This window comes from Artemia franciscana, unplaced genomic scaffold, assembly GCF_032884065.1.
Source record: "Artemia franciscana unplaced genomic scaffold, ASM3288406v1 PGA_scaffold_218, whole genome shotgun sequence".
Lineage (NCBI taxonomy): Eukaryota > Metazoa > Arthropoda > Branchiopoda > Anostraca > Artemiidae > Artemia > Artemia franciscana.
Genome location: NW_027062647.1, coordinates 843,849 through 858,287, shown reverse-complemented (window position 1 = coordinate 858,287; position 14,439 = coordinate 843,849). Strand labels below are relative to the sequence as shown.

General features: G+C 33.6%; 1 protein-coding gene across 1 annotated transcript in view; it reads left to right on the top strand.

Moving 5' to 3' along the window:
* Positions 1-758: 758 nt before the first annotated feature.
* LOC136041410 (calcium-activated chloride channel regulator 1-like) overlaps positions 759-14,439 on the top strand; it is an 84,320-nt gene continuing 70,639 nt past the window's right edge. The window contains exons 1-3 of the mRNA XM_065726065.1: positions 759-947; positions 9,038-9,162; positions 11,738-11,910. Coding sequence (XP_065582137.1) covers positions 780-947; positions 9,038-9,162; positions 11,738-11,910 — 466 coding nt within the window. The 5' untranslated portion in view covers positions 759-779. The remainder of the gene's footprint in view (positions 948-9,037; positions 9,163-11,737; positions 11,911-14,439) is intronic.

Genomic DNA, 14,439 nt, shown 5'->3' with positions numbered 1-14,439 from the left:
TCCTTACAATTTAAGACCAAAATATCATCTAAATATCTATATGTATATATATATATATATATATATATATATATATATATATATATATATATATATATATATAACCGTCATTGTTTCTTGCAATAAATCACTTCATACCACTCGTTGGCGGCATTTGATGAAGCCCGTTTTAAGAAGCTTGCTCACCGTTATAACAGTTGCCTAAATCGCCAAGGCGATTATGGAGAAATGTAACATTGATATTACATGAATTTTGGTAATATTCTTTTTTTATATTATCCCGCATTTCCTATCTTACCAATCAGAGGTAGAGAAAAGTGGCAGCTCTCGCTGTAAGGATAAAGTGTTGCCAAAGAATTTGAAATTAGATTAGCATCAAGTTTGGCAAGTTCTGTCTCCTGTAAAGTAAGCAAGCCCCCTCGATTATGACCAGTTGTTAAATCTTACCCATATCTCTCAAAATAAAAACCTGGGAATGTTAGAACTTTCCTAGTTAGTTTCTGGAGAAAAAATGTTCTTGGGTCAATTTAAACCTTTTATTTTTAGCTTGTCATCTATATTAAAACACATATCTGTAATTTATGTCAAATTTTTTATCTTTTCTGGAAAAGATTCTTAGAGGATGATTTACAAAAAACATATATTCTTATCTTATTTATTATCCTTTTAATGTCAAATATGTAGCTCCTACTATTAATTTTGCAACTCAAGATAAGAGAAAAAAAAAGTGAAAAACAATAGCAATAGCTTGTTAGTCGATTTTTTTTAATTCTTGAAATATGTCAACAATATACAAACTTTTAATATTATTTGGCTTCCTAGTTTATGTTGCCTTTTGCAAAAATAATAAAATAACGATCGTAAATGGCGGCTATAAGGATGTTATTATTGGCATTGCAGATAATGTTGTAGTTTCTGATGAGGAAAATTTCATCCAACAGCTAAAGGTATTTTGTTTTCCTGTTTTTTACTCTCAAGATTAACAGTGCCGTTTTGATAATATGCCCAATTTGGCGGTAATATTGTTTATAATTTCAAAGAAGTAGAAAATTTTGTTTTTTGTTCCATGATGTTCTTAGCAAAGGAGTTTGGAAAGTACAGTTCATGAAACATACATAGTATGTGTAGTATTTTAGTATGACCCAATGCTATTTATTATATCTTAAAATTTTTGGTTTGCAAGAAAAAATTTTGTTTGATTTTTTTTTTGTATAAAATAGAGAAATAAAGATTGTTTCAAACTTAACAAAATGTGGAACCTTGAGTTTTAGACAAAACGATTTATAAAGAACTTGTAAGTTTTAATTGGAGTCTTTATTCACATAGTTAGACTTAAGACTATTACGACTTGAACATGCATAGTTACTTTGTATAGTCAAAGTTACTTTGACTATACAACTACTTTGACTTATCATAGTCAAACTTACTTTGGTCTTGACTTTAAAGAACCATGGGCACTGAACTGCACTCATCATGTAGCTGCCTGCCATAACCCAGTTGTACCATGTGACTTTAGTACTTCCAGCGCCGTCTGGGGATAATATCTAGAATAGGTGTTTGGTTAGTACCGCTGTATATTTCCTTGCTGGTGATTTTTCTGGCCAGCGTATAGTCAACATTGCTCATGAATATCTTATGGTAAAATCTACCTTGTTTTTACTTAAAAATCAAACATTGAAATTTCACCTTCTTCTAACTTTGGAGGACTAAACACCGATAAAACGATACATTGACATAGAAGGATCTACGAAATAAGTCCATATAAAAATGTATTTTTCCCTCTGTCTGTCAGTCTATCTCTCTCTCACTCTATTTCTCTCTCTCCCTCCCCCTCTTTCTTTCTTTCTTCTTCTCTCTGTCTCTTCCTCTCATTCTGTATTTCTCACTCTCTCTTGCTTTCTCCTTCTCCGTTTTACTATATCTCTCCCTCTGTCTTTTGATAAATACAATCGTAAAATTAATTCTATAAAATTTTTACTTTTCTGTCTTCTTTTGTTTTATTTTGTAAGAGTTTTCAAAAAAGCGTTGCAAAAAAAGTAAAGAGCGAAATCAAAACATGAAGCAGTTAGATATAAATCCTATGATAATTCAAACTAAAAATCAACAGATATTACCATGCCTGAATAAGTGAAACTCAGACGAACAGAAATTATAACAAATAATCAAGCAGAATATACAATTAGCATAAATTATTATATATAAGTCAGATGCAACGCTATAGCGTTGCCTTTAGTAAAGGTCATAAGGCTCCGATGTCTTATCATCTATTTATTTATTTATTAAATAAAAAAAAAAGTTTTTTCAACTGAAAGTAAGGAGCGACATTAAAACTTAAAACGAACAGAAATTACTTCGTATATGAAAGGGGCTGCTTCCTCATCAATGCCCCGCTCTTTACGCTAAAGTTTGACTCTTTCTCTCAACTCTTCTTTTTAAAACAGTAAAAAACTTTAGCGTAAAGAGCGGGGCGTTGATGAGGAAGCAGTCCCTTTCATATACAAAGTAATTTCTGTTCGTTTTAAGTTTTAATGTCGCTCCTTACTTTCAGTTAAAAAAACTTGTTTTTTTTATTTAATTTCTGAACGTTTTTGAATCAATGCATGTTTTGATTTTGGCTCTCCGCAGAGAAATAATTGAAACGAAATTTGCATTTTTTTTTTTTTTTTTTTGCTAAATGGCTTTCTCGCAATTTTGATCGAATGATTTTGAGAAAAAGCGGGGGAGGAAGCCTAGTTGCCCTCCAATTTTTTGGTTAATAAAAAAGGCAACTAGAACTTTTAATTTTTTTACGAATCTTTTCATTAGTAAAAGATATACGTAACTTATAAACTAGCTTACGTAAAGAATTTTTTATTCTCATGTTTTTATTACACATATGAGAGGGTTCGCCCCCCTCGTCAGTACCTCTCTCTTTACACTAAATCTTAAATTTTGGCCCAGTTCATTAAGAATTACCCCTGAATCACAAAAGCCGTAGAATAAATAGTTGATATTACTAAAAATACTTTAGCGCAAAGAGCGAGGTATAAGGAGGAGGTGAGCCCCTCATATGGGTAATAATTTCTGTTCGTTTTAAGTTTTAATGCTGCTCCTTACTTCCAGCTGAAAATAACTTTTTCCTATTTATTTTTTAATTGTTTTTTTTTTTCAAAATAATGCTAGTAAATCCTGCGCTCCCTTCATGGAAATTTTCTTCCCCCATGACAAATTCCTCGATGGAAAGTTCCCCCAGTATATCCCCCTCTTTTCAACCCCTCCCCCCACCCAAAAAATCCTCCTGAAAACACCTGTACACTTCCCAATAACCATTACTATATGTAAGCACTGGTCAAAGTTTGTAACTTGTAGCCCCTCCTGCGGGGACTGTGGGGGAGTAAGTCGTCCCCAAAGACATAGTTATAAGGTTTTTCGACTACGCTGAATAAAATGGCTATCTCAGAATTTTGATCCGTTGACTTTGGGAAAATAATTAGCGTGGGAGGGGGCCTAGGTGCCCTCCAATTTTTTGGTCACTTAAAAAGGGCACTAGAACTTTTCATTTCCGTTAGAATGAGCCCTCTCGCAACATTTTAGGACAACTGGGTCGATACGATCACCCCTGGGAAAAAGAAAAACAAAAAAAAAATAAATAAATAAACACGCATCCGTGATCTGCCTTCTGGCAAAAAATACAAAATTCCACATTTTTGTAGATAGGAGTTTGAAACTTCTACAGTAGGGTTCTCTGATACGCTGAATCTGATGGTGTAATTTTCGTTAAGATTCTATGACTTTTAGGGGGTATTTCCCCCTATTTTCTAAAATAACACAAATTTTCTCAGGCTCGTAACTTTTGGAGCGTAAGACTAAACTTGATGAAACTTATATATTTAAAATCAGCATTAAAATGGGATTCTTTTGATGTAGCTATTGTTCTCAAAATTCCATTTTTTAGAGTTTTGGTTTCTATTGAGCCGGGTCGCTTCGTTACCACGAACTGTTTGATTAGTTTTCATATGGCACTTCGTGTGGAAGAGGTGGTCTTATAATCTTCGAAGGGGGCTCATTCGATTTGAAATTAGAAGTTCTAGTGCCATTTTTAAGAGTCAAAAGTAATCGGAGGGCAATTAGCCGTCCTATGCCCTTTTCCCCCCAAATACTTCTGATAAAAATTTTGGGATAAAATTTTGTAAAAAATATTCAAAGATCAGACATAAAAAACTCCAAGGTCCACACAACCCCCTAAAACCCGGGATTAGGCGTTATAAGTTTGGTTCTGGGGGTATATTATGCAAAGGATGCATATAGAAACTTCAAAAGGGGCTCATTTGAATGGAAATTGAAAGCTCTAGTTCATTTTTTTAAGAGGCAAAAGAGATTTGAGGGCAACTAAACCCTTTCTTTTCAAAGCCTTTTTTTTCACACACACATCTGATAAAAAATTTATGGTATCCATTTGATGAAAAATATTTTAAATATCACATAACAAAAACTCTGGGATTGACACAACCCCCACAGCCCTGGTGGTAAATTAGGCCCTGGTAGCACCAACAATTTTTACGGAAGAGGGCTTAAACCTAAAAGGGGATCACTTGATTGGAAATTGAAAGTTATAGTCCCTTTTTTAAAAGTGAATGGAGGGCATCTATACCCCACCCACCCTTTTCCCCCAAATGCATCTCATCAAAATGTTTAGATAGCCATTTTATATTAGATAGTCAAACGATAAAATAACACACAATTCGGGGTCAATATAATCTCCCATAGCCCGGGGGAAAATCTATAACTTATATCCCATGGGCTTACAAGTGTCTTATGGAAGCTATGGTCGTATAAGCTTCAGAGGAGACTCAAATGATTAAAAATTGAAATTTCTAGTCCCCTTTTTATGAGTCAAAAGTAATCAGATGGCAACTACCCCCCCCCCACGTTCTTTTTTCCCCAAATGCATCTGATAAAAGTTTGTAAAAATCAGTTCGAAATCAGATAACAGAACTCCAGGGTCGGCAGAACCACCAAGAACCATGGGGAAAGTGTTTTAAGGGATGCCCAGGGGGAATATAAGGTTTTTATCCAAGTATTTTTAAAATAGTTCAAAGATCAGATAAGCTTCACCCCCATCCCCACTAGAAAGAAGGACATTAACGATAATTTATTTCAAAGCTTATGCGAGCTTCCCCCTGTTCTTCCATGGCCCGATACCCCTCTATTCAGTCAAAAAACCGTATCAACGGTAAATCATGGGAGCAGACCTCCTGGTCCTGGCTACCTGCCTCCCTGTGCCAAATTTTTTCAAAGATGTTTTATTCCAAAATATGGGAGCTGATATCCGGCCTTCCCTCTACAATACCCCCCCCCCCCCAAAAAAAAAACAACAACAACAACTTACAAACGATTCTTTATTCCACAAACTATTGGAGCTGACCACCCTATTCTCTCTTTATGGCCTGACCACTCTCTCCAAAAACCGAACTTATCAGTAATCTTTTATTCCTAAAATAATGTGAGCTAACCCCCGACTGTCCCTCTTCGTCTTCCTACAAAAAACAACAAATTATTAACGATATTTTATTCCGAAACTTATGGGAGCTGACCCCTGACCCTCCTTGACCCAATCCCCCTCCTCCAACAAAAATAGCAATGATAAATCATGGGATGTAACCCCCAGTCCTCCCTCTAAGGTCTGACCCTTCCCCTAAGAAAATATAGAAAAAATTGATAATAGTTTAAATTTTAAATTGAACATTTAAATCAAGCTTAAAACGAACAAAAATCGCTAGAAAGAAGAGTCTAAAACCTACTGCGTCATTGTCGCTCAACTGAAAACGCATTATATTGCACAGATTTTCTTTTGTACTTATTACAACATTGAAATAAGAATAAAATTACAGTAAAATTAAATTTCGAACTAATGAGCTTTTATCAATTAATATCATTATATTAATATAATGCAGTAGAGCCGTCCTGGCTGAGTGGCTGGCGCGCTGGGGTGGGAATACTGTGTCCAAGGGGCACGGGTTCAATCCAAGTTGTGACCAGTTATTTAGTTTGGGACAGGGGTCAGTGGCGTGACTCTGTAAGCTCAGCCAGAGTCGACCCAGCTCCAAATGGGTAACTAGAGAAATCAAGAAACTATTCAGTTTAATTTTATTGGTTTTTCCCATGGGTGTTAAACACAAATTTAGTTGCACTACAAACAAGAGTAGATACTGACCCCTTTCCTAACTGTAAAAGTCTATAGTCTACTGCGTCATTGGCGCTTCACTGAAAACGAATTAAATGACAAATATTTTCTTTTCCAGTTATTCCAGCATTGAAAGTGAAAATAAAAATTACACTGAAAAAAAAATCTTGAACTGACGACATTTCAACAATTAATACCATTATGTATCAAATATTCACTTTGATTCTATTTATACATTCCAAGAGTGTTCAAGACTCAAACAGTTTTCAGTAAGGCACTAATGACGCAGTAAATTTTAAACTTTTAATGTGAGAGAAGGAGGTAATTCCAAAACTCTCGTTTGTAGTAATTCTTGTTCGTTTTACACTTGATTTACATATTCAAATCAAGCTTTACTCGTTTTAGGATTTATTTATTCATTTATATTAGTACCTGTTGTATTTTTTTTGCTATGACTGTTTATTTAATTTCTGTTCGTTTTGGTTTTTATTTATTCTTCAGAAGTAATATATGGTCGTTTTGGATTTGACTTATTGTAGGTTTCTATTTCTTCTGATCTTAAGTTTATGATGGCTTTTACTTTTCTTTGAAAAATTTCTTTTTCGATTTTTTTTTTTTTTAATATAATAAAAGGGGAGCTACCACCTTTTTAAGCTATCAAGAGGTTAGAGCGTCATTGGAGTCTACCTAAAAGAGCCTTCACGAAGTTATCGTACCTTCATACTTCCCTAAAAGTTTTGTGTGCTTTAGCGGAAACGACATTTATTTCAAATATATGGTTCAGTTCTTAAGAACTAAAACAAAAATAAAATAAAAGAAAATCCTTATGCCAATCAAGGCTAAAGGGCAAGAACGAAATTTCTCCATAACATATAGGTTAAGACCATTAATAATTTCAAAGGAATTGAAAAACTCAAAAAACTTTAGAACAAGAGCTCTTAGTAAAATGAATTTTAAGCCGGTCAGAAAAGGAATGACCCATCTAGAAAATCCATTTTCAAAATACCTGTTCCCATAGCTTGTTCTTGTAGTTTAGAGACCTCAGTACCAGGGATGCTCCTTGGCCCAGGTTCTTCTGAGAATAAATTTTGTGGAATTCAGAAAAAAAAACTGAATTTTTTTCTGTTTTTGGGAGAAAAACTTTTTGCTTTTAAACCGAGTTAAATGGTTCAAGGAATTTAGAATGCAAGTTTCAAGCTGAAACAAAAATAAACCAGGGATGCTCTTCGGCCCAAGTTCTTCCGAGTATAAATTTTAAGGAAATCAGAAAGAAAAAATAAAGTTTTCTTCTGTTTTTGGGAGAAAAACTTTTTGCCTTTAAACCAGGTTAAATTGCTCGAGGAATTAAAAATGTAATTTTAAAGCTGAAACGCAAATAAAATGAAAATCTGGTCCCTGTCAAGAGTCTCGCGAGTAAAAGCTGTGAGCATCCTTAGCCACACTTTTTTCAGATATTATTGGAATAATGTCCAAATAAAAATGTTTCCTATGTTTCTTTAGGTTAATCAATATCCTAAGTAAATGCTTTCCTTTGCTTAAAGGGATATTTGAGTACAAAATGGGAAAAAGTTCAGTCGTCTCATCACATAAGATCAAATAAATGTAAAGAATAGGGGGAGTGCTTCCAACCTAAGTCTGTACCCTTTTAATTTTTTCTAGTATCCTTGTTGGTAAAAGGTGATGGATGGTTAAATTTCACAGGCTAGTGTCCTCGGCAGTAAGGGGAAATGCTGTGAGGCAGGGATGATATCAATGAGGTCATCATGGTTGAAGCCACAAATTCGTTCTAGGTCAGATTTGATGTTAACAAGTCAGGATAAAGTGTGGCTGCCCCGGCGCCTTGCCATCTAAGGAACTTAAATACAGCAGTTTGTAACAAAAGTATGAGGTGGTCATCAACATGTGCTTACCTACCTTAAGAGATGGCAAAGGTGGATGATGGTGCCTGATGCATATAGGGTTGGAAAAGTTTAGGGGTCAAAATGTAGTTTTCTTTTAACCGATTAATTTAAAGTTATATTTGTAAAACGCCAAACAACAACACAGTATAACAGGAAACAAGAAATATTTTGCTCTTAGGGTGTAACAGGTTTAAATGTGTCATCATCGCTTTATTGTCACGTGGTTGGACGAATAAATTACATCGGTGACCAATCAAAGGCAACAACTGGCCAACTACTTAATGCCTTCCATTTGCGTCTGTTTATGTATCCACCTTAAATGATTACATGCAAATTTGAATGTTAGTTGCTTTACAAAAAAAAGGCAAATGAAGATACGAAATTTAGTGGTGAATTGAACATTTGATATTTATAAAAAGATGTACAATTATATTTATTGCTTTCTGTTGGTAAACTCGTTCTTTCATCTTTGGCCCAATGCAAGGTAAAAAAAAAATAGTTAATACAGTCATTTATATATTTTATGCTTGACTTCACGATTTCACTACGTAACGCAAGGTGCCACTGTTTTCTTTCTCGGGACAGACTTTAGCCTATTTTTTATGAGCTTAAACTTCAGCTACAAATTTACAAATGAAAGTGCAGAATTGCTTTCATCACGTACATATTAATTATTTGCCAAATTAAAATTACAAAACAAAGTATAATGTGCGAAAGGGAAGAAGCCGCAAACAGAAGAATTGTACAATGAATTGTTTGGTGAATTGTATTACGAATTGTAGAAGCTATTAGCAGATAATTATGCAAGGAACTGTGAATTAAGCATTGTGCTTTTTGCTGTATTAAAAGCAAAATGTCTAAATGCTAAAGCCCTTTAGTCAGGCATTGTAGTCATGTTCATGACCCTTACCTATCTTGACGGAAATCATTTGCATTATAAACATGCTTTACATACACATTTTTGTTCTTATAGGGATTAATAGGAAGTGCTTCAGAAAAACTCAACAAGGCAACACATAATCAAGTATATTTTGATGAGATCACTATTTCTTTACCATCAAATTGGAGCCTCGGATCAAACAATACTGCATCCAGCGCGTAAGTTGCTCCCAATTAACATCTGTATGCGCAATAAATTTTTTTTTGCAGGAAGGAGCCTGATAAGGAGGGAGAAATTTACAAAATTCGAAAACACAAAATTGATGAAACCTAAGGAAAATTATGATGCAAACGAACGCGTTTGGATGTTTTAGAGACAGCTCTGATCAATTGCCCCCCCCCCCCTAAAGTGTGTATAACCAACAAATGCACATAAACTGAATCAGTGCTTCAGTTCCTATTTAAGAAAAATCAGCCATTGTTCGTTTGAACACACTCAGAAAATATTAAAGTTAGCTACAAATTTGTATGGACTTGGCATTACCAAAGCCTAGAAATTTTTTTTTTTTTTACTTTTTGTCCAAATTCAACGCCTCTTTTTTGAGTAGTCTTTCACAATGAATCAGAACAAAAAACCCAAACTTTAGCGTAGAAGGTGGGGTGGAGGAAGGGGCAGCCCCTCTGATTTACAGAATATTTTCGTTTTGTTTTAAGTTTTGATGTTGCTCTTTGCTTTCAGTTGAAAATTTGTTATTTAATTTCTGACTGTCTTTAAATTCTTCCCTTCCCTATCAGCTCAGTGTAGTGTTTCTCCTGGAAAGCTTACCCGGAAACTTTCCTCTTCAATTTAAATTCTCCCTGTGGAAAAGCCACCCGCTCCCTCCAAAAACACCCAAAAAATCATCATTTGTTTTCCAATAACAAATGTTGTATGTAAACAAAATGGACAATTTTTTTTAGCTTATAGCCCTTTCTCTGGGACTATGGAGGGTCATGTCGACACCAGATGTATATTTATTAGACCTTTAGACTATGGTTTATCAAACAGTCATCTTAAATTTTTTCATGGATTTCTTTGAGAAAGAAAGGGGTTAGTGAAGGGTGCTAGTTACCTTCCGTTCTATTTGGCCACTTAAAAAGGGAAATATAATTTTGATTTCCGTTCAAATGAGCTATATGTCAATCCTCAATGACTATTGGTTCAATACAATGTCCCCAGTGGAAAAAAAAAAACAAATAAACGCGCATCCTTGATCTTTCTTCTGGCAAAAAGAAACGCAAAATTACGCATTTTTGTGTATAGGAGATTGACATTTCTAGAGTAGGGTTTTCTAATATGCTGAATCTAATGGTTTAATTTTCATTAAGATATCTAAAAATTTTGGAGGTGTCCCCTCCTTTTTCGAAAACCTGGTTAATTTTCTCATGCTCATAGCTATTTATAGGTAATATTAAACTTAATTAAGTTTATATAGTTGTGGTCAGTACAAAACGACAATTTCTTTGATGTATCTATTGTTCTGAAAATTCTGTTTCATAGTCTTTATTGGGTGGAGTCGCAAACTAACTGTTTGTTACCACGGACTGTTTGATTATAGTCTGAAAAAATAGCTATAACTTTTTTTAATTTTTCAGGAATATTTTTATATTAGGAATCCTAGATAGGTTCTTTTCCTGAAGAGAAATGAAAGATATAACGAATGAAATAACTGCTAGGTATTTGTGATGGATTTAAGAAACCTTAAGATATTCTACATTTAGTGTATAAGAATTTCAAAAATTAAAACGGAGAGACTATTGGACCAGTTACTTTTGGGCATTTTCTCTGAATTGGTGAACCAATTAAAAAAAAAAAGCAAGAAAACTTGGTAAATTTCAGAAATATCTCTGAAATCCAATGCAAATCTTAAATACTGGTTGAATTGATGGTAATTGTTGTAATCATTTGAGTTCAAGCCTGTTATTAATGAATATATAGATAGTAATTACAGCGTAGTCTGGGCAGAACAATTAGAGTATTTGTTTTGAAAATTCTAGGCTAGGACTTATATAGTTTTGATAAAAAATGTAGCTATTGCTGACAAAATATTAAGGGACCAATAAAATCTGATTATTAGAAATAGGTGATATAAAGTAGACAATAATATACCATTGACTAAAGTCTGGGTTTTGAAAAATCACACTGCAAGGCAGCCTTTGTACGGTAGTACCACGAAAAATAATACAAGAAGAACTTTGAAATACTGTTCGCAATTCACGAATGTCTTGTAGCTCATTTAATGAGAGAGATATATCACAAAAAACGGAAGGTTTCTATCAGTCAAGTCTCTTTCAAATAATCTTGTGGCTGAATAATTTTTGAGTTTTTACTGTCTAAGAACTTCGCACAGGATCTAGGGAGAGCCAATCAGGTTTCAAAAGGAGGGTTTATTTGACATCCATATCAGACATGTACTTCAGGTTTAATTTGAAAGAATTACAAATACATGTCTCAGACGTACGCCAATGAAATCAAAGCAATTTTGCTTTGTATTTCTATAATAAAATAATATATTTATAATAGTATATTTATAATAAATGGTACATATAATAATAGCATACTAATAGTATATAATAGTATATTTATAATAAATTACTATCTTATTTTCTATACAGACTCAGTAACTGTCAGTAGCTTATCTGTCCTTAATTATACTGACTGTTCAGCGTACTCAAACTAAAGCTAACATTTAATTTGTTATGTTACTATTGTCTTTTAAGTCATTAAGAAGCATTTTTTTATAACTTATTTTAGAATCACATTTGAAAATGCCAATATTCGGGTCGTTAATGCTGAGGACAGTCCACTTGGTGGTGGTCCATGGACTTCACATTCTGGACTCTGTGGAATGCAAGGGGATTACATATCAATGACAAAGGAATTTGTTGAAGGAGATGGTCAATTTGTTCAGACATTTGGGAGTAAAGGTAAGATCCCTGTCTTAGTTTTTTATTAGTTATGTATTCTTTCAAACACTACTTTATGACACTATTCTATATTTTAAATTGATTAAAAACAAAAGATGCTCTTTGATAACTATAAAGATAACTTTTATTTTTGTTGTTCATATTTTATAAAAGTAATAAAAGGAGAAATAGGGGAAAATCGTTGGTTTAGAATAAAGCAAATTGTTCAAATAAATTGACTTATCAATCTTTGAATGGATGTCTAAAATTTAAGAACACATATTATAATATATTCTAAATTTGATTTTTCAAATGACATATATCATGCAAAAGCATTTGCACGAAAAATTGCTGAAAAATTTAGTAAAAAAGAACAATACGCTCTAAAGAATAAAAATTACCCGTATAAAGAACGGAAAGTTATGTGTTTGAAATTATAGCATTTTAAAATTTAAAGCAAGTATCCAACATCAAATTGTCAAGCGCTGAACGGCTTACGGATATTAAATAAAAAAAAAACCTTTCACGTTAATAAAATAGAAAATGCAATCCTTTATTATTTTAAAGTTCCAGACTAAAGTCTGTCAAATCATTGGAAAGTTAAAATCATGATATTTGCCACCGAGACAAGTCTGTCGCAGTTGAATGCGGAAATCAAAGTCAATTGGATAGAATATGATCAATTGCAGGACTCCAACTCAGCCGGGTTCTAATTTCGGTTATGGTTCTTCTCTTTTTTTGGTATAATAGTTTCCAGTCACATTTCGGTGATTCCATGTTAGAATTTATTGTCAGTGCATAGATAATGACCAATATTGTTGACCGGAATCCATATTTAATTTACTAATCGTAGTTTCTGTGTTATCAAATCTCCTTAATCCGGGGTATATTAATATAGATTTGGGTCAGTCTACAATAAATGTTTAGTGAGTGTTGATCTTTAATTTCACTTTCCCACATAAACAATTTGAAACATTTATATCCCCCTCTCCCCAACACAAAGAAACTCATTCCATGTTTATCGCTAGCTTCATTAAGAGTTTATAAATTTCGGCATTAAAATGTACTTGCTGATGCATCTAGCACCTCCCCTACCAACACTATGACCAATCATCCCGCGTTCATAGTAGCTGATGCACATTCATATATCAGTGTACTTAACTTTATAAAGTATGAAGCAAAGGAATGTAGTATGACGCTTTAAAATAAATGTCAGAAGTATTCATCTGCCATTGGAAGGGTGTAATCACCCCCAACATTCTTATTCAAGCTTAGTCTAAATAAAAAGAGCGTGGAGATTTATTACTGTCTCCAAAACAATTTTTATACTGCCCTGGGGCTCAAGGAGTGTTGGAAAATTTCAGTCCCCTATTTTTCATACATGTCCAGTGGGCGTTGTCCATCACGTGTCACCTCAAAATCAATTCGATGTCTTATTCCTTAGTTTTATGACTATCTATCTTTGTGCTACCCTAGGAATGATCAATGGACGGATGGATGATAGACCCAACCTGCCATCGCAGGGATTATCTGTCTTGGCTTTTTCTATAATTAGCCATGACTCGATGCCATCAACTACTTAATTTCAATTAAATCTACCTGATTTTAATTTAGTTAGTTTAGGCCAATAGTTTGGTCTAACTTTTATGTTATATATATATGATATATGTATCTCAGGATATCATATATATTTTCGAGAATACAATCAACAAGAGTAACTTCATACTCTCCATCAAATTAAGTGGGGGAAAGCTTTTTCAAAAAATCCCTTTTTTTATTCAAACCATGATAGAGGGGGTCAGAGAGACTGGAGATGAATGTTACATAGAAATCATTGGGCATTGTGGATATTTTCAGCAGCAATCAAAGAATCAAAATCAGAGTTGTATCCTAGCCAATGAAAAAGCATCTGTCTGTTACCCCTGTGATTTCGACAATTTAATATCTTTTAAATCTGATAAAATCTATTGCTTTTACTTTTTGTAATTCATACTCATAAAAACCACCAAGAATCTCTTTATCTTTCATATCACGTACAGGATGTGTTACAGATTTTGTGTCGAAGACTTTTGATGCTATATAAAAATCAGGATACCATAAGAATTTCCATTTTTCAAAAACAACTGATTCAAACGTTATGACAAATATTGAATTTCTGCCTTTTCACTTAATTTTCATTTGAATATTGCTTAAGAAAAATGTCAGTTGTATCATGGCTCTCCGATGAACTTTCAGAGAACTAAGATTGGACGGAGATTAATGAGGACGCTGAATATTAATTAATTTGATTTTATCTTAATAATAAATAAAAGCCGCAGTTTTTTTCAATGAATAATATTTTGAGATTAAGAGTTGAAAAGCTCTTTCAATCGTTCAGCCTAGCTGCCTTTATCGGACGATGACCATTATAAAGCATTGCATTGTATTTCAACATTACCCTTTTTACATGTGGATTAACGAATTCGCTACCTTGATCTATTTGAATTTTCCTGTAAGACTCTTGCTCAAAGATGAATTCAAGAGCATTAGGAACTTCATCAACTTTCTTTG